Source organism: Pongo pygmaeus, chromosome 5, assembly GCF_028885625.2.
Source record: "Pongo pygmaeus isolate AG05252 chromosome 5, NHGRI_mPonPyg2-v2.0_pri, whole genome shotgun sequence".
Classification (NCBI taxonomy): Eukaryota; Metazoa; Chordata; class Mammalia; order Primates; family Hominidae; genus Pongo; species Pongo pygmaeus.
Window position 1 is genome coordinate 74569359 of NC_072378.2, and position 22107 is coordinate 74591465.

At 35.3% G+C, this 22107-nt stretch overlaps 1 protein-coding gene across 4 annotated transcripts in view; it reads right to left on the reverse strand.

The window, feature by feature from the left end:
• The window catches only part of COL12A1 (collagen type XII alpha 1 chain), a 125974-nt gene that overhangs the window by 62675 nt on the left and 41192 nt on the right, over window positions 1–22107 (reverse strand). For all 4 annotated transcript variants that reach the window (XM_063666332.1, XM_063666330.1, XM_054492142.2 and 1 more), the window contains 10 exons: window positions 18323–18595; window positions 9168–9434; window positions 8573–8765; window positions 7334–7455; window positions 5248–5397; window positions 5046–5165; window positions 4782–4946; window positions 4056–4202; window positions 1259–1398; window positions 579–708 (listed from right to left, as the gene is read on the reverse strand). In XM_063666332.1, coding sequence (XP_063522402.1) covers window positions 579–708; window positions 1259–1398; window positions 4056–4202; window positions 4782–4946; window positions 5046–5165; window positions 5248–5397; window positions 7334–7455; window positions 8573–8765; window positions 9168–9434; window positions 18323–18595 — 1707 coding nt within the window. The remainder of the gene's footprint in view (window positions 1–578; window positions 709–1258; window positions 1399–4055; window positions 4203–4781; window positions 4947–5045; window positions 5166–5247; window positions 5398–7333; window positions 7456–8572; window positions 8766–9167; window positions 9435–18322; window positions 18596–22107) is intronic.

Below are 22107 nucleotides of genomic sequence, written 5' to 3' on the forward strand. Positions count from 1 at the left end.
CAAAGCCAAAGCACTTAGAGTTTCTCTAGCAAAGACCAGATGCCAGAAAGAAAAGAGAAGATCTCACTGGCAGCAGGGAGCGCTGGCCATTAGCAAAAGTGAAATCGGTATCTCTGTACGCTCTTCTTCCTGATCTTAGTCCCACTCCCCACATGGTATCCTTCCTCATATCTTACTCCTGATGTGCTTTATTCCTCAATAAAATGTCATCATATAACAACTGAGTAAAATGTAAAATTATCCCCCTGAAAGGTATATTTGCATTTTAGGAGATGTTCCTGAAAGCAAAAATCTAAAGACTCTAAGAAGTGAATAACTCCATCAAAGGTTGTTTTCCCTCTAGATTATCATGGCAGTGACCCCCCTATTCCACAGTGGAGCTCCATGATGGCAGGATCAGCAGTAGGAGTAGAAAACCACTGAGTATTTTCTGGGCACCTGCACAAAGATGGCACTCAGTAAATATTTATAGAATGGATGCTGAATAAAGAAATTATTTGGAAGGTAGGCAAAAATGAGCCATCATGCTTTATCTTGGAAAAGAAAGCAATGAGAAACAATTTTTTAATCTGACTTACAGGTTTTTTCTGTCCCCTTCAGAGGCTCACTATATTCATCTTCTACCACAGAATACACATTGACAACATACTCAGTTTCAGGCTTCAGATCTTTCAGCACTGTGCTAGTTTCCATTCGACTCACATAAAACTAGGGGGAAAAATTAAACAGAGCAACAACGTATGTATAATCAGTTCCCTTTTTCCTACTATACTTACAAAGTAGTTAACTGCAGTGAGCTTAGAATCTATATTTCAACTAGGCCATTGTCTTGTATTTGGAAACTATCAGATTACAATGAGATCTTGAACGATTCATATAATTTTTCTCCCAGCTGTTATTTATTTGTAAAATGAATGGGTAAAAATAGATCATCTTTAATGTTCCTTGCTAACTCTCTGATTCTACTACAAATTCATAAATAAATCAAGCATCTTCTAATTAGATTTTAATGAAAAAAAATAGTGATATTCTACAATTCTTAGAAACCGTAAGAATTTAAGCAAAGCTCTTTCCCTTTAATTAAAGCCAGATGGAAATGCCTGCCGAGCAAAGTCAAGAATAGAAAGCACTATTCTTGACTCATTTCTGGCCCCTCTTCATCCCTCTTGCCCTTCACCTAACATTATTCTCAGAGCCCTAATGAGGAGGACCCAATCTCAACATCAGGAAGAAGTAAGTTGTAGGTGTTCCTACTCACTTCTTGACGTTTCCCTCCAGAAACTGGATAGTATTCCACCTTATATCGATCCACACTGTCAGAAGGTGGTGTCCAGCTCACTCTAAAAGAACGATGGGTTCGCTCAGAAATAACTAAGTTAGAAGGTGCTTCCAAATCACCTACACATGGAAATAAAGGGTATACACTTTTCTCATTATTGTAGAAAGGTGACAATATTTGAAATGACATTGAAACAATATTACCCTCCATATTCTAAGCTTTCACATACTTCTTTTCACATACTAAGTAGCTACAATAAATCTGTATTAGAGGCTCATCACCTGTAAGACGTTTATGAGTAGGTAACTAAAAGGTTTTCTAGCCTCAAAAGATTAAAACATGAGCTCATTGTCTTTCCTTAAAACCTGATCCTCCTCTTCCTTACAAACTTTACCAATTTACAAGTCACTGAGACTCAACACCCGATATGGTTTTGCTGTGTCCCCACCCGAATCTCATCTTGAATTGTAGCTCCCATAAGTCCCAAGTGTTGTGGGAGGGACCCACAGGGAGATAATTGAAACATGGGGGTGGTTTCCCACATACTGCTCTAGTGGTAGTAAATGTCTCACGAGGTCTAATGCTTTTATAAGGGTTTCCCCTTTCACTTGTCTCTCATTCTCTCTCTTGCCTGCCTCCATGTAAGACCTCCCTTGCTCTTCCTCCATGATTGTGAGGCCTCCCCAGCCACATGGAACTGTGAGTCAATCAAACCTCTTTCCTTTATAAATTACCAGTCTTGGGTAGGTCTTTATTAGCAACATGAGAACAGACTAATACAAGACCTCTGAATCACCTTTTGATACTTTCTCCTCTCTCTACTCTTGTACATATACTCAGTAAATAAGAATTTAGGTCCTGACAATTTAGCTTCTCCATTGTCCCTATCACTATTGGCACCACACAACTTCCCTGCCCTCATTATCATTTTGTTTCCATATATTCATGTCTTCTCTCCTTAACTAAAGGTTATGCTCTGTGAGGACAGAATTGATTTTTCATTCATTCTATTCTCTAACAGGATCTAGCTGCATAACAAAGGAAGCTGACAACTGTATCACTGGAGAGAGTGCAAACAAACACATGTTTTTCAATCTGGGAACAACCTACCGCCTGTGATTGTGCTCCCTGTGGGTGGATATAGGTGAAATGACTAATACATAACAGTATCTGGAATAAATGCTGATGAAAATAGAAATATTAAGCTCAATATGTCTAACAGGAAAATGGCCCAAATAATAATTAAAAGAGAAAGGGATTAATCCAATAACGCCATAAGCATGGCAAATCATTCTCATATAAACTCTTTCTACTTTTTGTGCAAGCCAAAACTGGGGAAAGCCTTTCCATTCTTAGTATCTTAACTTTTATTGTACTTGGGTAAGAGTCAAACCTACAAAATTATCAAGCAATTTTACTGTCTGGGAAACTAGAATGAATGCAACTATTACATAGTTCATTTAAAAAAAAAAAAGCAAAACAGATAAAAGATGTTTTCATCCCCACTCAAAGTTCTCTCCAACGGAATAAAACTACAACTCTCTCAGCTAATCAAGAGCCAGAAGCCTACAAATTCTGGCTGCCAGGCTGGTCTATTTCTCCAGGGAAAAGGTCAATCTGTTGTTCAAAATTCAAAAAAGAAAATCTGCCGAAGTTAGGAGAAAGAAACCCAAGAGGGAACATTCAAATAAACATACCCCTAGCACCCAGAGCAAGTGAACCATTTCTACCACATTATTTCTTAAACTTATTCCAACTTTTCCAAAACCAAATTAAATTAATGAAGGACAATTTTACCATAATCTACATGTACTTAAATAAAATTTTTCTCATATAATAAGAGCCATAATTTTTATCATTAATTTTCAAAAAACCTTCAAATTTGGTGATTACCATGTTTTGTCCCATGATTTACACAGAGAGTTATCATCATGCACCATCCTTTGTTGGTATAAATCCAGTTCTATAATTTTATTTCAATATCCTAATTCCTTAGCTATATCTACTTTTTTTAATACCCCTAAAAACATCTTTAAACATTTGACCCAGACTAAGTAATTTTTCTCCAGATCTCAGTTTCTTCACTGGCAAAAAGAGGTTATATAATTTCTAAATGTCTAAACTGTAAAATTGTAGCTTCTCTTTATATTTAGGGATTATAAGTGTAAAGTTTCAAATCTGATCATCTACAGTTGAGGCAAAGCAAATCAGATATAAAGACTGCTCTTTTATTCCTGCTCACACTAGGAAATCAAAAAGGGTACCAAAACTGAGGAAAACAAGAGTCTGGGAACAACCATCTAATAGCAATTTAGTAACTAAATGGAGTGAAGATGCTTTACAAGACAATAGGTATATACCAGAAAAGAAAGCACCTCTCTTTCCCTGTCTTCCTAACCCTTCCCATTTATATATATGTTGTGTGGGGGAGGGTGCAGGTATGCAGGATATAAACTAAATGTATCCTCAAATAAGCTAGAAGTCATTGAGGTGCCATCACGAGAAACAAATCGGAAAAAAAAAAAAATCAGTGACTAAAGCAGCAATTCTCAACTGGGGACAGTTTTTTTCTGCAGCAGACATTTGGCAACAACTGAAGATCTTTTTAGTTGCCACAATTTAGGGGATGCTACTGACATCCAACCAGCAGAGGCCCTTCACACTGCTAAACATTTTATAATGCACAAAATAGTGCCCTCCCCCCCACCCAAAAGAATAATTATTTGGCCCAAAATACCAGCAGTGCTAAGGGCGAGAAACTCTGGGCTAAACTTACCTGGACCTTTGACACTGTTACACAAATTAATGGTGAGATCATCCACTATCCTGGAGAGTGACTCAAAATCTGCCACATTGTATGCATGGGTATCATCAGGATCAGTTGCAATCATCTTTAATTCGACTTCATCAGCATTTTTAATACCTTCAAAAAGGGATATATACAAATTAAAAGCACTTCTCAGAAAAAAATTAATGGAACGAAGCACATGATTTACGGCTTTCTTAATTCATGGCTGCTTTTGGCCAACTATGAAGGTTTAATAATTAGTTAACTAAAACATACATATTATTTTTCTCAATAATAAAACAGAAACAAAGGATAATACAAACTGAAAGCTCTTTTAAATTGGTTTCTTCTAAATGTATCTAGCACCAATTTCCCACCAAAAACTGTCTCTTCGGTGTTTTTTCTGGAATGTAAAATAATGGATAACAAAAATAAACATGGTTCTGTGGAAAACCAAGTAGGAGTTTTTCTGAATCCTATTAATAGCACATTTTTCTTCTTGATCTATTAATTTTCTTTTAAGAAACCATGTAGTTTTGTCCCAAAAAAGAAGAAAAAAATGAATTAACTTCCTGGAACATTATTTTGATAAATTATGTGACAGAAAAAAAATGGTGTTTTTTTTTTCATGCCTCAGATAAAACTTCTAACTACGAAAAATATCCTCAGCACATTTGTAACCCCACGGGCATCACTGTCCTTTTCAGTGCGTACCAATAGCAAACAGCTCCACTCCCTCATCCTTGAGTTTCTTTGAAGGTGCTTCAACATCATCTTGTGATTTTCCATCAGTAATGAGCACACCAATTTTTCGAGCTCGAGGTCTCATGCCAGCTTGGGTCCTGAAGTTCTGTTGGCGAATGAAATTCAAAGCCATCCCTAGTGGGATTTTTAAAAGAGAATCAGTCACATCACCATTCAGCCACAAACCTTAACCAGAAGCATGAGCTGAAAGAGTGTCAGACAGTCCTTACTCACCTGTGAGAGTATTGCCTCCTTTGTATGGTAAGTTTGCCACAGCTTGCAACAAGCTCTTCTTGTCTCTGTGCGCATTTAACTGCCACTCTGTTCTGGGATCCCCACTATACTGAGCAAGAGCTAAAATGACACCACTGGCATTAGTGCATGTGAAAGAGAAAGATAAAAATGTCTAAATGGCTCCAATGTTGTCAGAACCTACCAATTTGTACTCTTTTGGGGCCAATGTCAAAGACTTCCACAATACGAGAAATGAAACTCCTCACAGTTCTAAAATTTGCCCGGCCGATGCTCCATGATCCATCCACCAGCAACACAATGTCTGCCTCAGCTCTGGTGAGACACTCCATCCCTGACATGGCAATCATGAGACAAGACAGTAAGAAGCAAATTGTTGGCAAGGGTACTTCCTCGTCACACCTCTGCCACTCCCTGGATCCTCAGTGTTGCCTGTCTCAGTACTATGGTCTAGCTCAGTGATGTGGAGTAGAAGACTCTGAAAATATGTCCATCTGATTTATTAACCTCAATTAACAGCCTTAAGAATCAGCAGTTCCTCCAAAGATTATTTCAGTGGCCAATCTTTCCTTTATCTTTGACTCGATTTCCTGCCCTCTTTCATAGAACCTGGAGACTTGAATTAAGCCATTGTTGAAAATTTGATGGGCTCACAAATTCAAAGGCTGAAATAAATAAATGAGAATGTATAGTTGTCTAACTATGAGGTACTAATAACTTTAATAAAATTTTAATGTAGTCAAATCATTAGATGTTGCATTCTTCTGCAATATTTAATGGTCATAGCAGACAAGAATGAGATGGACTGATAAAACATGTAAACTAAAAAAAGGTTTCTGTGAGCCAAAAATTATCTTTTCAAATAGCTAAGCTGTTAGGTAACTACCACATATATATGAAAGATTAGACACATAACTTTAAAAATTATACCTTTTTGAGGTAAAGATATATTTTTTAAACCATGATATATTATTATTTAGCTATTAATCATTTAAATTTATGATCTACTATGAATAAAAATCAGGTAAATATAGATGGTGAAGTTTGCACATTTAAAGAATCAAGAAAGAAGGAAGACAATTTAGAAAAGTATGCAAACAAATATACAAATTGAGAGCTGTAAAGATAAGCACAAACATTGATAAAAAGGAAACGCTTTAGAAAGAGAAAATAATCCCAACATCCTCAGTGTACAAGCTACAAAATAAAAATATAAGTCAGTTAATATCATCATCAGAGAAACAACAGAACATTAATGCAAAACAGCAAGATTTGACACTTGATTTTGTCCACATCCATTTTTTTAATGTTCTCCTTTCCAAAAGATTATATTACCAGCTATAAATTTTCCAATTTATTACAAGGTTAGCATTTGATCTTCATATTACAAAAGAAATCACTGGAAAAATTAAATAATGCTCATCACACTACAAAATACAAATGTGTCACTCATATATTATATACTATATCAGGATTAAGGATTCCCAAATACTATCCCAAAGAAATAAGCCCTTACAAGCCTGCTCCTGCTCTGCCCAGATCTACTCTTTTTTAGCAATAATGAAAACTATCAGAAGTAAACTCTGTCCACCACCTCCATCTCTAAGAATGTTAAAAACTAGCTTTATGTTCATAAAGGCTATAATTGTGGCAGGGACAGAAAACCTAAGGGGCTTATGTTACCATTTTGCTTCCCAAGTCATAGTTGCCCACCTATTTATGTAACCCAACACTGCTTACCCAGCCCAAATAAAACAATTCTGCAATGACTTTAACAAAAGAAAACTGCATCTTAGTCACTAAAAATAGAAAAAGGTACAATATCTACATTTAGTAAAAACTCATCTTTAAATAATAAAGCTTAATTATGCAATAATGCATAATTTTAGATTTAATATTTAAATGCATTAATAAATTTAATGCACAATTTTAAATTATGCATTATTAGATAATTTAAAATTACTACATTAATTACATTACTAATAATTATTAATACATTAATAATTATATATTACTCTTAAAAATAGATTTATGTAATAATTTAAGTATGAAATAATGCAATGCTGATAAAAGAAGTATAAAAAAATACTGTCAAAAAGCATGCTTGACTGGATGTTTGAAGAAGTTTTTTTGCTAAGTATGTAAATTATTGAAATAAATTTTAGTGTAAAATTTGTATCATTGTTTTCCATTGTATGATACGCTAACAGTTCACATTTGAAATAGTTTCCTAAGTTGTTTTCCTCGAGGAATGTAACTCAATTTCTTACCAGAAGATAAAATTGGCATTACAGTTGTGTCAGAAAGGGTTGTCATTTCTTGTCCAACAAGTGGTGAGCTTTCTCCTCCATCAAACATTCCAAAAACATTTACTTTATAGGTGGTACCAGCCCTAAAATGTTAAAGTATATATATAGCCTGTGAGAACCATAGGCTCAAGTGGTAGCACTTTTTTTTGCTTTGTTAAAGACATTCTTCTTGATTTACAAGCTTTCACTATGAAGAGTTTATAGTGTACAACATTATAAGAGAAGAAAAATAATTTCCGCCACTTCCTCACTTACGGTTACCCTGTGAGGTGTCAAGAGAAACTAGACAGCAAGCATTCCAGAGAACACTAGGAATTCACAGCACTGGTTTCTGTCTTGCCTTTCTAGCAGATGCAGAGTCTCTACCCTGCCTTTCAGGGAAGGGTCAGACTCTTTAATCTTACTGTTTCTAAGCAATGGGCTTTAAGAAAATAATTGAAGTGCTGTACCTTGCAAGGTAACATAAGACAATGCCTAACACAATGCCTGACACATAGTAAGCTCAATAAATTTTATACTCCCTACTCTGGTAAAAGTAAATCACAAGCATTTATATAGATTTCAATAGTCTTGAATGAATGATTGAAAAACAAACTTCCCAAAAGACTACACACAGTAGTTCATTCTTTTTACTGTAATGAATGTAAGGTGCTGTTCAAACTGAAACTTCCTTGTTTTTCACTGCACAGCCTGGAGCTGGACCTTTCATGAGCCCAGCCTTGCCCTCTCCTGTCAGCTGGCACCCACAAGGTCCTGCCTTCTTTCTCCTGTATGGCACACTGGAGGGGGATTCACATGCAAGATCTCAGCATGAGTCCCTCAAACCTTGCCAAAAGGTACAGGAACCCCCCCACACTTCCACATGGCTACAATTTTGGTGACATTGTGCAATAAGAACGTTAATTTCTTAAAAGCAGGGTGTTATTGAAAACACCAATTCTGATCACTTAAAAACAAACAAAAATTGTTAAACATTACAAAAAATCCTGCTCAGGCCTAAATTCTGTTGCTGACCTCTGAAACCTAACTTCAACTCCAGCAGCACCAAGCATAAGAAAACAGCTTTAGCTGATTTTAAATACTTTGCTGGCAAACAGACATATAAGTGATATTTGTGTAAAGCCTACTAATTTACAAAAGCTATTCAACCTTTTAAACAAATTAATTTCATCCTTTGATACAAACGTAGTTAATTCCTACCTAAGTTCCTCCAAAACAACTGTGTTGTCATAGGGTCCAACCACTAACTCCCCCAGTCTTCTGTCATCCCCCGTAGGGTGGAATGTGACTTTATAACCCTTCACTTCCCCAGGGGCAGGCTCCCAAGTCACTCGGAAGCTTGACATGGTTGGGTCAGATGTTTTGAGGTTTCTGGGAGACTTAAATCGAGAAGCTGTAAAGACAAAAAGATTTTTAAAATGTTATCTATAAGACTAGGCTTTGGGATTTCTTTTCTATTAGCCCCACAAAAAGGCATATCCATAAAAAGGGTTTAAGTCTGGTAGCACAAAATAGCATGTTCCATAGAAGTCCAGATAACAGAGTGCTAGCTAAGTAGAAGTGTAAATAATTCTCACAATTCAGATTAGATTTGCATAAGAACATTAATATGTAGAATCATTTTACCAGGCACTAGATTGGTAAAAATAACATGTTATTTAGACATTGTCTAATAATTATAATTTAACTTATTACAGAATCTGTTTTAAACATTTACAAATGAAGTAGACATACCAAAGTCATCTTTTAAAACATTACCTTCTCTCCCCCTCAAAACATAATTATTATTTCGTACCTGTTGTTCCTGATCCTTGCCTAAGCTTTCCTTCTCCCGTCTTGTAAATAGGAAGAACTGTGATGTCATATGTGGTCTGTGGCTGAAGTCGCTTTAACACTGTTGAAGTGACTGTGGGGGGCACCTTAGCAATCATTTGCCTGCCTCCCCCATGGGGGCGATAGACAACACGGTAGTTGACGACTTTCCCTGGTGCTGGTTTCCACGTAACTCTCATTGTGTTTTCTGTTTCTTCGTCTACTTTCAGGGTTTTGGAATCTCGAGATACTGTGAGATAAAAGGAAGATTAAACTGTATACCATGTTGAAAAAAATGTACGTCCACCTCTTCATTTATGTGAAAAGAAACTCTCTGTGGCTTCTTAAATATGTACACTGTTCCATTGCTTAGCATTGTAATCTCTCATAAATTCATGATGGCGTGTGAGCCTAATCTCATTGAGATCTCAGTAAGATGTTTTCGTTTTATCTAGCTAATACTAAAAAATGGAAGTTCATATTGCAGAGATTTCCTATTTGCCTTCTAGAGACTTTAGTAAAGAAAACATCCGTTTCCGGAGATAAGGCTTTAGAATTTTTATTATATTTCCATCTGTAAAGAATTTATCCAGTAATAATGCTGTGGAGAATACTAAAAATTATGAATGCAGGGTTGGACATTTTACTTGGACTTTTTCAGAAAAAGTTGCAATCCATAAATAACTAGCCAGAGTGACTGTAGTTAACACCACTCTTATGATTACCATGCACATCTCAGACTATGAGCACAAAAGAATAGGAAACCAACACTTCAAAATATCTCAGGGGCTCTAAAGATAAACTGGTATATGCTGAGTATTTCAGAAAGCACTATCTGTAAATAGTGTTTGCTTAATATGTAATCAATAATATGTAATTATTTATTAAATTCCATTTTACTAATATTTCACAATTATTAATAACGCTATATGAAATAAGTAACCAACAGCCACAAATAACCTACAACATCCTATTTTTATACATAATTAGAATTCGTAAGCAGGACCATTTTATTCAAAAGAACATAAACATGTTCTATAGAAAAAGATTAAGCTAAACAAAATTCAAAATCAGCAAAGAATCTTTCCTGATTGTAAAAGAAAATTTCATGTTCAAGTGGTCAAGAGCCATTTGAAACAACGAAGAAACCTGGAAAAAAAAAAACCTAAGAAAAATAAAACACAATAATTTTCAGACACGATATCAGTTGGCACAGGACACTGATCCCTAAGAGAGATAAGGAACAAAGGGGAATAGGTTCTATCATTGCCCAGCTATTGCTTGGAATTTCCAGTCCCCAGTAAAAGAAAGGGGAATCCAGATGGAGCTTGGTGGCCTCCCTTAATTGTCAAGATGTTGTTGCAAGTCTGGAGAGCCCAAAGCAACCAGAACTTGAAGAATAGGGTACTGTGAATGAGAGAGTGCCGCAGAGAAAATACTTGGTCTTCAACCTAGGATAATCAGTGCGTATGTGTAAGAAAACCACCCAAAACTAGGGAAAGAACCACCCTAAAGGAGCCCAGGGAACAATTTCTGGAACTCACACAGGGTTAGAAATGTTCCCCCTACCCAGAAGAGAAAACCTCACAACTCTAGGGACATCATGTAGGATATTTAGTAGGTGATTGTCTCAATAATGGGGCAAAATTAGTCCTAAACTGAAACAGTTTAAAAGCAAGTGTCAGATCAAACTATTTCCAAGTAACTTAACTGTGTTCCAGAATAAAACTTAAGAATATTTATAAGAATATAAAAATATCTAGCACCCAAGCAAATAAAATTCACAAAATCTGACATCTAATAAAAGTTACAAGGCATGCCAAAAAGGAAAAACTTATGACCTGTATCATGGATTGAAGGTCTCCCACCACTAAATTCATATGTTGAAGTCTCAACCTTTAATGTGATGACATTTAAACATGAGGCCTTTGTGGAGGCAATTTGGGTTTAATAAGGTCATCAGAGTGAGGGCCTAATCTGATCAGCTTGGTGACTTTATAAGAAAAAAAGGAGACACCAAAGAGCTCTCTCTCTCTTTCCACGTTCACAGCCTGAGAAAAGGCCATATGAGGACATAAAGAAAGGTGATCGCACACCAGGAAGAGAGCCCTCACCAGAAATCAAACCCTGCCAGACCTTAATCTTCAACTTTCCAGCCTCCAAAATTGTGAGAAAATAACTTTCTGTTGTTAAAGCCACTCAGTCAATAGTAATACCTTTTGTTATCGCAGTCCAAACTAAGACAACACATAATAAGAAGAAAAATCAATCAATAGAAACAGAACTAGAAATGACATATATTACAGAATTAAAAAGGATGTTAAAACACCTATTATAACTATATATCATATGTAACAATGGTAGAAGAAAGATTAAGCATTTTAACTAGAGATATAGAACATATAAAAAAGACTCAAATCAAACTTCTAGAGATAAAAATAATATCTAAAATGAAAAATACACAAGATAATATTTACAGCAGATTAGAAAATGTAAAAAAAAAGATTAGTGAACTTGATGGCATTATAATAGAACATGAAACACAAGGAAAGAAAAAACTTTTTAACGAACAGAGCATCAGTTTGCTGTGTGATAACTTCAAGCAGACTAATATATGTGTAATTAATTGGAGTACCTGAATAAAGTGGGGGTGTAATAAATAAAGTATTTGAAAAAATAATGGAATGGACTTGTTCAAATTTTATAAAAACCATAAACTCACAGATCCTAAAAGTTTAGTGTACTCCAAACACAAGAAACATAAACTATACCAAGACACATCATAATTAAATTGCTTAAAATCAGTAATAAAAATAAAATCTGTAAAGCAGCCATATTTTTTATAGAATGATAAAGTAGGTAAATTCAATATATGGTTATGATGGTTATGAATTATGCTTCTGAGAGATGAAAAAATATAATTTCAATCAAAATTATATTGGCTGCAATTTTTATTTTTGGGTTTAAAGAAACTAAGAGAACTCTCAGCGAAGTCCATTACTTTCTGGAAATATTAAAATTTATTTAGATTAATCATCAATTCGCTATTATTATTCTCCAGGTAAGTGAGCTATTAAAAGGAAAAAAGTTTATATATATAAAACATATACTATTATATAAAAATATACATTATATAAACATATATATATGAATTTCCAAACAAAAAATCTAAAGACTTTACCTGGAGTTTTGAAAATAGTACAAGAAAGAATAGTATATAGAAAAATAATCTATTTGGATTATTAGCATTACCAGTTGTCACAAATATCAAATAAGTTGATGGGTGTCTAACAGTTTTCTAGAAGGGGTTGTGCTACAATACATTTTTCTCATCTTTTGTTTAATCTCTTAAATTTTTACTCAGTGGAACAAGACATTCTCTCTCTTACAAAATTTTTAAACCAATTTCACTCAATTCAGAATTTAGAAAAATAAAAGTTAAATCTTATGAATGTTGATCTAAAAAGAAAATTAAGTTTCAAAAAACAATGGGATACCAACCTTTAAAATGTTTCAAAATTTAAACATGTTAATAACAGCCAAAAGTGATATCTCATACCCTGATATGTTTTAATGACCTCACTTATATTCCTGCCTTTTAATTAACTCTTTAAAATAAAGAAACTGAAATTAAATACAGTGCAGTATATCTCATCCTAGTTTTAATGGGAAACTGGATTTTAGGGAGAAAAAAAAAAACCCTTGTTGGCTTCCCATAACCAAAGAGAAAGAATTTTTACATCATTGATTGGATACCACATGCCATTAAATGCTGTTACACCCTCTCACATTGTAAGTTCTTTTCATGTGTTAGTAACTATCACCAGACACTTTCAAACATCCACTGCACCACTGCTAAGCCAGCTGCCATAAATTAGAAGGGCAATAGAAAGTGTCCCTTCTGCTGGCTTTCTAACCCCAATTCATGATTTTCATTGTATCAATGATGTATTCATTTCATTGTATCAACAATCTGCATACCATGTCCCTGAGTTTCAGGAGAAAGCAATCTTAAAGACATTCCCAAAATGCCCTCTTGGAAGCATATGTGAAACTCTAGGAGCATGGGCTCGGGGTTCTGCTGAGTTATCCACACCTTAGGATTCCTCTACCATCTAAATAGCAGATCTCACTCAGATTTCTGACAATACTTTCTAAACAACAACAAAATGGTGGTAGAACAAAGAAAGGTCCATGACTTCTTTCTTATTTACTTAGACATTTCAGCAGTTTTCACATACAGTCGCCCTTTGGTATCCATGGGAGATTGGTTTCAGGATCTCCCATAGAAACCAAAATCCTCACATGCTCAAGTTCCTGATATAAAATGGTGTAGTATTTGCATAAACCTATGCATATCCTCCCTAATACACTAAGCTCTCACCTAACATTAAATAATTTCTTGGAAACTGCAACTTTGAACAACTGATAAAAGGAAACCAATTTTCCAGAGGTTAATTGATATAAACAAGCATTAAGTTCCTACATCATATTTCTGATCACAAAAACATCACCAAACTTCTCAATAAAAACCAAAACACTTCTCATATGAAACACTGATGTACGTGTGAGCTATATATACATTTAAGCAAGATAAATGAAAACCAGTAACACAATTATTCACCCATTTATTCCAGTTAAGGGTCACAGTGGACACACCCTGTCCAAGTAGCTCAGGGCAAAAGGGACAACCCCATCCTAGGCACCCACACACACACCCACACTCACTCAGGCTGGGACCACGTGGACGCACCAGCTCACCTAACAGGCACATCTTTGAGATGTGGGAGGTAACTAGAGTACCTGGAGGAAACCCACAGACATGGAGAGGATGTGCAAACTCCACACAGATGGTGACCCCCACCAGGAATCAATTCTTTTTTCTCATCAATGCTATGATATTATTCGAGAACTTCTTGAACTTTAAATCATCTCTGCATTACTTATAATACAATGTAAATGTCATATAAATAATTATTATACTGTATTTTACTAGCATTATTATTTATTGTTGTATTGTTATTTCTTATGGCTTTTTAAAAAATATTGTCTATCAGCAGTTGGTTACTTTGCACATGTGGAACCTGAGAATATGGAGGGCCAATCATAACCTAAAAATGAACATTTCATTCCTGCCACGTCTGCTCCTTGTTCAAAAGAGGCCTCCCACAGCCAATATCATACTGAATGGGCAAAAACTGGAAGCATTCCCTTTGAAAACTGGCACAAGACAAGGATGCCCTCTCTCACCACTCCTATTCAACATAGCATTGGAAGTTCTGGCCAAGGCAATCAGGCAAGAGAAAGAAACAAAGGGTATTCTATTAGGAAAAGAGGAAGTCAAATTGTCCCTGTTTGCAGATGACAAGATTGTATATCTAGAAAACCCCATTGTCTCAGCCCAAAGTCTCCTTAAGCTGATAAGCAACTTCAGCAAAGTCTCAGGATACAAAATCAATGTGCAAAAATCACAAGCATTCTTATACACCAATAACAGACAAACAGCCAAATCATGAGTGAACTCCCATTCACAATTGCTACAAAGAGAATAAAATACCTAGGAATCCAACTTACAAGGGATGAGAAGGACCTCTTCAAGGAGAACTACAAACCACTGCTCAAGGAAATAAGAGAGGACAGAAACAAATGGAAAAACATTCCATGCTTGTAGATAGGAAGAATCAACACCGTCAAAACGGCCATACTGCCCAAAGTAATTTATAGATTTAACGCTATCCCAATCAAGCTACCATTGACTTTCTTCACAGAATTAGAAAAAACTACTTTAAAGTTCATATGGAACCAAAAAAGAGTCCACATAGCCAAGACAATCCTACCCACAAAGAACAAAGCTGGAGGCATCAAGCTACCTGAATTCAAACTATACTAGAAGGCTACAGTAACCAAAACAGCATAGTACTGGTACCAAAAACTTAAAGTACAATAAACAGACCAATGGAACAGAACTCAGGCCTCAGAAATAACACCACACATCTATAACCATCTGATCTTTGACAAACCTGACAAAAACAAGCAATGGGGAAAGGATTCCCTATTTAATAAATGGTGTTGGGAAAACTGGCTAGCCATATGAAGAAAGCTGAAACTGGATCCTTTCCTTACACCTTATACAAAAATTAACTCAAGATGGATTAAAGACTTAAATGTAAGGCCTAAAAACATAAAAACCCTAGAAGAAAACCTATGCAAAACCATTTAAGACATAGGCATGGGCAAGGCTTCATGATTAAAACACCAAAAGCAATGGCAACAAAAGCCAAAATAGACAAATGGAATCTGATTAAATTAAAGAGCTTCTGCACAGCAAAAGAAACTATCATCAGAGTGAACAGGCAACCTACAGAATGGGAGAAAATTTTTGCAACCTATACATCTGACAAAGGGCTAATATCCAGAATCTACAAAGAACTTAAACAGATTTACAAGAAAAAATCAAACAACCCCCTCAAAAAGTTGGCAAAGGATATTAATGGACACTCTCAAAAGAAGACATTTATGCAGCCAACAGACATATGAAAAAAAGACCATCATCACTGGTCATTAGAGAAATGCAAATCAAAACCACAATGAGATATCAGCTCACACCAGTTAGAATGGCAATCATCAAAAAGTCAGGAAACAACAGATGCTGGAGAGGATGTGGAGAAATAGGAACGCTTTTACACTGTTGGTAGCAGTGTAAATTAGTTCAACCAATGTGGAAGACAGTGTGGCGATTCCTCAAGGATCTAGAACTAGAAATACCATTTGACCCAGCAATCCCATTACTGGATACATACCCAAAGGATTATAAATCATTCTACTATAAATACAAAAGCACACGTATGTTTATTGTAGCACTGTTCACAATAGCAAAGACTTGGAACCAACCCAAATGCCCATCAGTGACAGACTGGATAAAGAAAATATGACACATATACACCATGGAATACTATGCAGCCATAAAAAAGGATGAGTTCATGTCCTTTGCAAGGACATGGATCATGCTGAAAACCAACATTCTCAGCAAACTAATGCAAAAACAGAAAACCAAACACCATATGTTCTCACTCATAAGTGGGAGTTAAACAATGAGAATACATGGACACAGGGAGGGGAACATCACACACCAGGGCCTGTAGTAGGGTAGGGGGCTAGGGGAGGGATAGCATTAGGAGAAATACCTAACGTAGATGATGGGTTGATGGGTGCAACAAACCACCATGGCACATGTATACCTATGTAAAAAACCTGCACATTCTGCGCATGTACCCCAGAACTTAAAGTATAATTTAAAAAAATGTTAACTTGGGAAAAAAACAGGCCTTTCTGTTCATCAATGTTTAAGTCAAGCAATTAGCCAAGAAATATTGAAAATTTCTTAGATGCTCATCTTCTGAGATACAGAGGTTTATTTAGTTTCTGCCACCATATTTGCTTTTGGCAACAACACATCTCTTGCAGACATTTTAAATTCCAAATAATTATTTGAAGCCTCCAACTTTTTGGAAAAAGACAAAATGGAGGATAATTTTTGGAGGAAAAAAGTCCCTTTAAATACATATACTTTTGTAATTTCTCAGCCACATGAACTGTATCTGTACTCCTACAAATAAATTTAGCTTTATGTGTCATATATGACCTAAGTTTACAATACAGCTTCTCTTGACAAGTGAATTTCCTCAAAAGTAGAGAATGAATTTCTACCACATTCTTAAACTACATCAGTCAATATATTCCAGACACAAGATTTTATTTACTACCATAGAAACCAATCATGTGAATATCTGAGAACTATGTCTTCTCACATATTTAAATTTCCTATAAAGAAGTTGATTTTTAAAAATCTGGTGAATTAAGATACAAATTTAAACTTGAACATCCAACTGAGCTTGCATATGATAAAAAGAAAATGAACTTAGACACAAAGATTTTAGTTTAAGGACAACTTAAAATCAGGATATAGGACTTAACTGAAATTGCTCATGGCACTTCTCCCTCTCTCTTCCTTCGCCAGAAAAATCACCAAATTCCTCTACTTCTTTTTTATAGAAGGAAATGCATGAATGCCCATTCTTTCTCCTTTTCCTAAAACCTTCCCAAAACAAAAGGATTAAAGTTTTCTCCTACAAATGCTTAGAAATGCCCATGCTTAACAAACGACGTTTGCTTTGGTTTGGTTTCAATTGTTTGTTTTTAATAGATTTTTTATTGTTTTAGAGCAGTTTTGGTACAGAGATCGAGCAGAAGGTACAGAGATTTCCCACGTACCTTTTCCCACCTCCACACATGCACAGCCTCCCGCATGATCAATATCCTTCACCAAAGTGGTACATTTGTTACAACTTCTGAACCTATACTGACACATGATTATCACTTAAACAAATAACCTTTTTAAGATAGTGAATTAAGATATCCTGACACATCCTTCACCAGCCAGACGATTATGATAGGTCATTCATAATTATTTACAAAACAAAAGAATATTAGTGAGATTGAGGTAAATCTGAGTCATCAGAAAATTGAGTGGGCTTTTGATTTGACCTTACCAAATATAATAGGAATAAAATAAAAAATAAAAATAAATAAATAATTAAAAAACTAAGTCTTGGTTGTATGATAATCATAGTTTCAATAGCCACCCATCATTTATCAATCATCTCTAAGTGGCTAGGCACTATGCTGGCCACTTTGTATATTGCTATTTTATACAATCCTCACAACTCTAAGAGACAAGATTTATTATCTGCATTCTACAGATTAGGAAACTGAGGCTCAAAAAAGGTTAAGTAACTTGACAAAGATCATGCAGCTATACAAATGTGCCCGAATTCTCTTCGCTTCATAGCTTCTGGTCTTTTTACTAGTTGGGTATTCGATCTAGTCAATCATTGCACCAGAAAAAAAAAAAAAGACAAATATAGTTAGTTGAAAGAGATTCAATATTTCAAAATTTGATATACTTTTAGACACTAACCTACTCTGAATTTAAGCCAAATTCTTTAAAGATCCTAATTCCTCAGTCTTCATTTATCATGTAAAGAAAAAACATTCAAGTGATTAAACTGCATGTCACTTGAGCTGATAACTATTGGGTAGCACCAGCACACACCCAAACACACCCATAATGTTACCTACATTCAGTTGTGGCATCTCCAGTCAAAGGTTCTCCTTCTCCACTGCTGTAAGTGGCAAATACTGAAATTCTGTATTTGGTCTCTGGCTGCAGATTTTCTATCATAGTATGAATTGCATCTTCAGGCAGATTTTTCTCTCCAGTGTCAACATCATCATAAAGTGATTTCCATGAGACCCTGTAACCGCGAACCATTCCTGGAGCAGATGTCCAATAAGCCCCAATTGATGTGTCAGTGATGTCTTTAGTAACTAAATCTTGAGGAGAACCACGTTCTAGAACAGAAATTAAAAGGGAATCTTTTTTAAAAATGTCTAGTAGGTATTTAAGTATTAATATTCATTGATCCTGGTAGAGATTCTGACTTGCTGGACTCACACTCCATTTGTCTAAAATTGCCCATTTCTTCTTTCTGAGTTGTACATCCTATTCTGTCTGTGGAATAGATTGATGCAATAAAACTTTAGAATTCTATTTGATTCCTACCTCTTAACCTTGCCCTCATATGCCTAGTCAGATAATCTTGTCCTTCAGGACAAGATTGACATCCAAATTTGAAGGAGTATTTGTCTTTAAAAAAAAAATTCCAAAGGAAAAAAATGTATCTAAGTCCCAGAATTTTATCACATTTTAGTCTGCCTTGTGACATGGCCCATTGTTCACAAAGATCTTTATTTCCTTACCATGATCTTTTCCTCTCTGATCTAATTAAATAAACTCAGTTTCAATGCATGATTTACAACAACTGCAACAATCTCATATCACTTACAAAACTTAATGCCAACAACAGTTTATTGGTGAAACTTTTATTTGCTCATGCAGTTTAAAACGTAGCAGTGCAAACTTTCAATATAGCTTAACTCTAACAAAACTAAAAACAATCAATTCTTCTGGAAAACTTAAAAGTGATTAGTCACCAAAATAAAACACACCACTTGTTCTAGCTGATCAAAAACGTCTGCTACTAAATTTTGGCTCTTTCATTCAAAAAACATACAACCCAAGTGGAAAAATATGGAAACCTCAACTTAACAGGAGGCACAGATGTCTTTGAATAAAACCCTCACTCTCCATATTTTAAATGTAAGATAAATATACAGGTCACTTTTTATTGTCTACCTTTACTAGGGTTTATGCCACAGTATGACATAAATACAAATCTATCTGCTTCTCAGCATACATTTTACCAGTAATTGTTGTATATTCATGCAAATGATATACAATGCTCTTACAAGAATTTTAAAAACTATTATTTTACGTAACTCGAAGAGTAAAAATGAATATCTTAAAAGCAGTCATAATTTAACAATTATATTTCAACACAAAAAGTAAAGGTAACAATGAATGAAAAAGAAATCTAGGTGGACAAAAACCTATCATATATGGTGGATTTAGAGGAAAAAATAAATGAAACGGAAGCTGGGCAGCCTACCAGACCCCAAGCCCAAATGGAAAATTCTAACTCCATTATAAATAACTTTAACTGCTGACAGCACATCTCATCCCTGGAAGGAAATTAGTTACATATTTCACTGGAACAAAGAATACTTATTTTTAAGAGCAAATTGAATTTTTTCCCTCAGCTCTTGAAGCTAATTCCCATTTGAAAGTCTTCTTTAGCTGTCTTTACTGTGTAAATGGTCATACACCTTTATATTTTCTCTACTTGGAATATAAAAGTACAATTTAAAACTGTTTTATTTGGTTTGGTTGTGGGTTTCTTTTTTTTGTTTTTTATTTGTTTTGATAATCGATATCCCAACACCTAGTCTCTAAGTTTTAAATGTACAGCACGTTTTTCCTTTGCTTGATATACACCATTTTCAATATGTGCCTTTTCCTCTAAATTTCCTAAATTGCAGTCAGGAACAGCTGTTGTGAAATGACCTTGCTTGAAAGCAATTTTGAATTTAAATGAGCTGCATTAACGATGTTTCAAAAAAGTATCAGACAAATAAGGTTAACTAGAATGTGGGAATTATCTTTCAAATTAACACTGGGGTAATTTTAAAACAATTTCAGCTTTTATTTTTCCCAAAGGTTTTGCTTCTCAACCTATTTTTCTTTCTACAGCACTAAATTTGTGACATTGTTTATTTCCACGACAACAGACGTCAATCTCATAAACACAGGCTAATGATTTCACTGTGAGAAAAATAATAGGAAGAGAATTGTGGTTGAAGCAAAAATACATTCACAAAGATATTTCTGGGCTTAAAACAAAAGGATCTAAGATCACAAGACATGTCTTCCTATGGATTTTAATCAACTATTTTAACACTCTCAAGACTTGTAAAGCTAGAACAAAATATTAGTAAAATGCAATGAAGACCTTTCCCAAAGTTTATCAATATCCTGAAAATAATCTACAACAGCACTTTTTAAGATGCAAATTAAAAATCAACTAAAAAATATTTTTAAGCTCTAATTAATGGCATGACAACACTATTTTGAGTGAACACTAAGTTCTCAATCTCAGAAAAAAACTCACTAAAAATTGTAGTTTCTGCCTGTGGTATGTAAAGGCAGGCACTGTCACTACAACATTCCATGTTAGTGACATAGCAACATAGACTCCAAAGAAAGGAGAAAGATAGTTCAATTGAGACACCACAATTGAGAAGATAAACTGCTTCATATGGGTTTCTTACATGTCAATCAGTCAGTTTGATAAGAATATTCCTAAATATTAAATCCATACTGCTCCCCAAACATATTGATAATTTTTTTTAGAGAGGAGGGCTGAGTATTCTGTTACATTACAACCAGGAATTTTGAGAATAAGTTGTACTCACGACAAGTAAATGTATAGCCCTTGAATTTTTAAAAAATGAGATCTTGGTTTGGCCAAACATTAGATTACCAAAAAATGAAGCAAGCGGATTGCGCCCTGTGGTACAGTTGGCAGGACGGAAGCTGGCAAGTGGCCGAACTGGTCTTGGGGCCAGGTGTGCAACCATCTGAGCAGGTCACCAACAGGCTATGTCACCTCCTGGGGCCTTGGGGCCCTCAGCAGCAAAATAACTGGACTGGACTTGAACCGATAAACAGAATTGCCTGAAAAAACAAAGGCTGGACCCTACCCAAATCAATTAAATTGGAATATTTGGGGATGCACCTAAGTACTAGTGCCTTCTAAATATCTTTTAAATCTGCCCTGTGATTCCAAAACCTCTACAATTCTTTATTCTTTCCCCCTTTTTGCTCTTCTTTCTACTTCTCCTCTCTGAGGTCTAGAGAAGCATTTATTCGGGAGGTGTGCTGGGTCAGTGTGGGAAGGAACCTCAAATCTGCTTTCACATAGAAATGGTGCTCCTTCAAAATAAAGACAGGTATGGTGAAAGTAAACTGGTCAAAATCATTACACACATGATGCTCTGTAGGACTGCTGGGTGGCTTGTATTTTGTGTGGTTATATTGCCATGTACAGAAAATCACTGCTTTAGGCGGCAAAATAATCTCAAGGCTGACCCTCAGAGAACAGAGGAGATGATTTAAGCTTTTCATCACATCTCCATGGACACATGTGGGATGTTCACTGCTCTCTTCTCCCCTCCATCTTGTCTCAACAGGAAATGGCTCTGAACACACGCATGCCTCTTATTGAAGAGCTGAGCACATTTTCACATGAATGAAGTTCTAAGTGTTACCTAGCAAGGCATTTACTTGCAAGGCAAATACATTGTCATTTTTGTCCTGAATCTGAGGAGCTCCAGACATCAGTAACTACAGGAAGAAATTATCTGACTTGTTTTGGTTTAGTTTCATTCTATTGGGTTTATGCAAG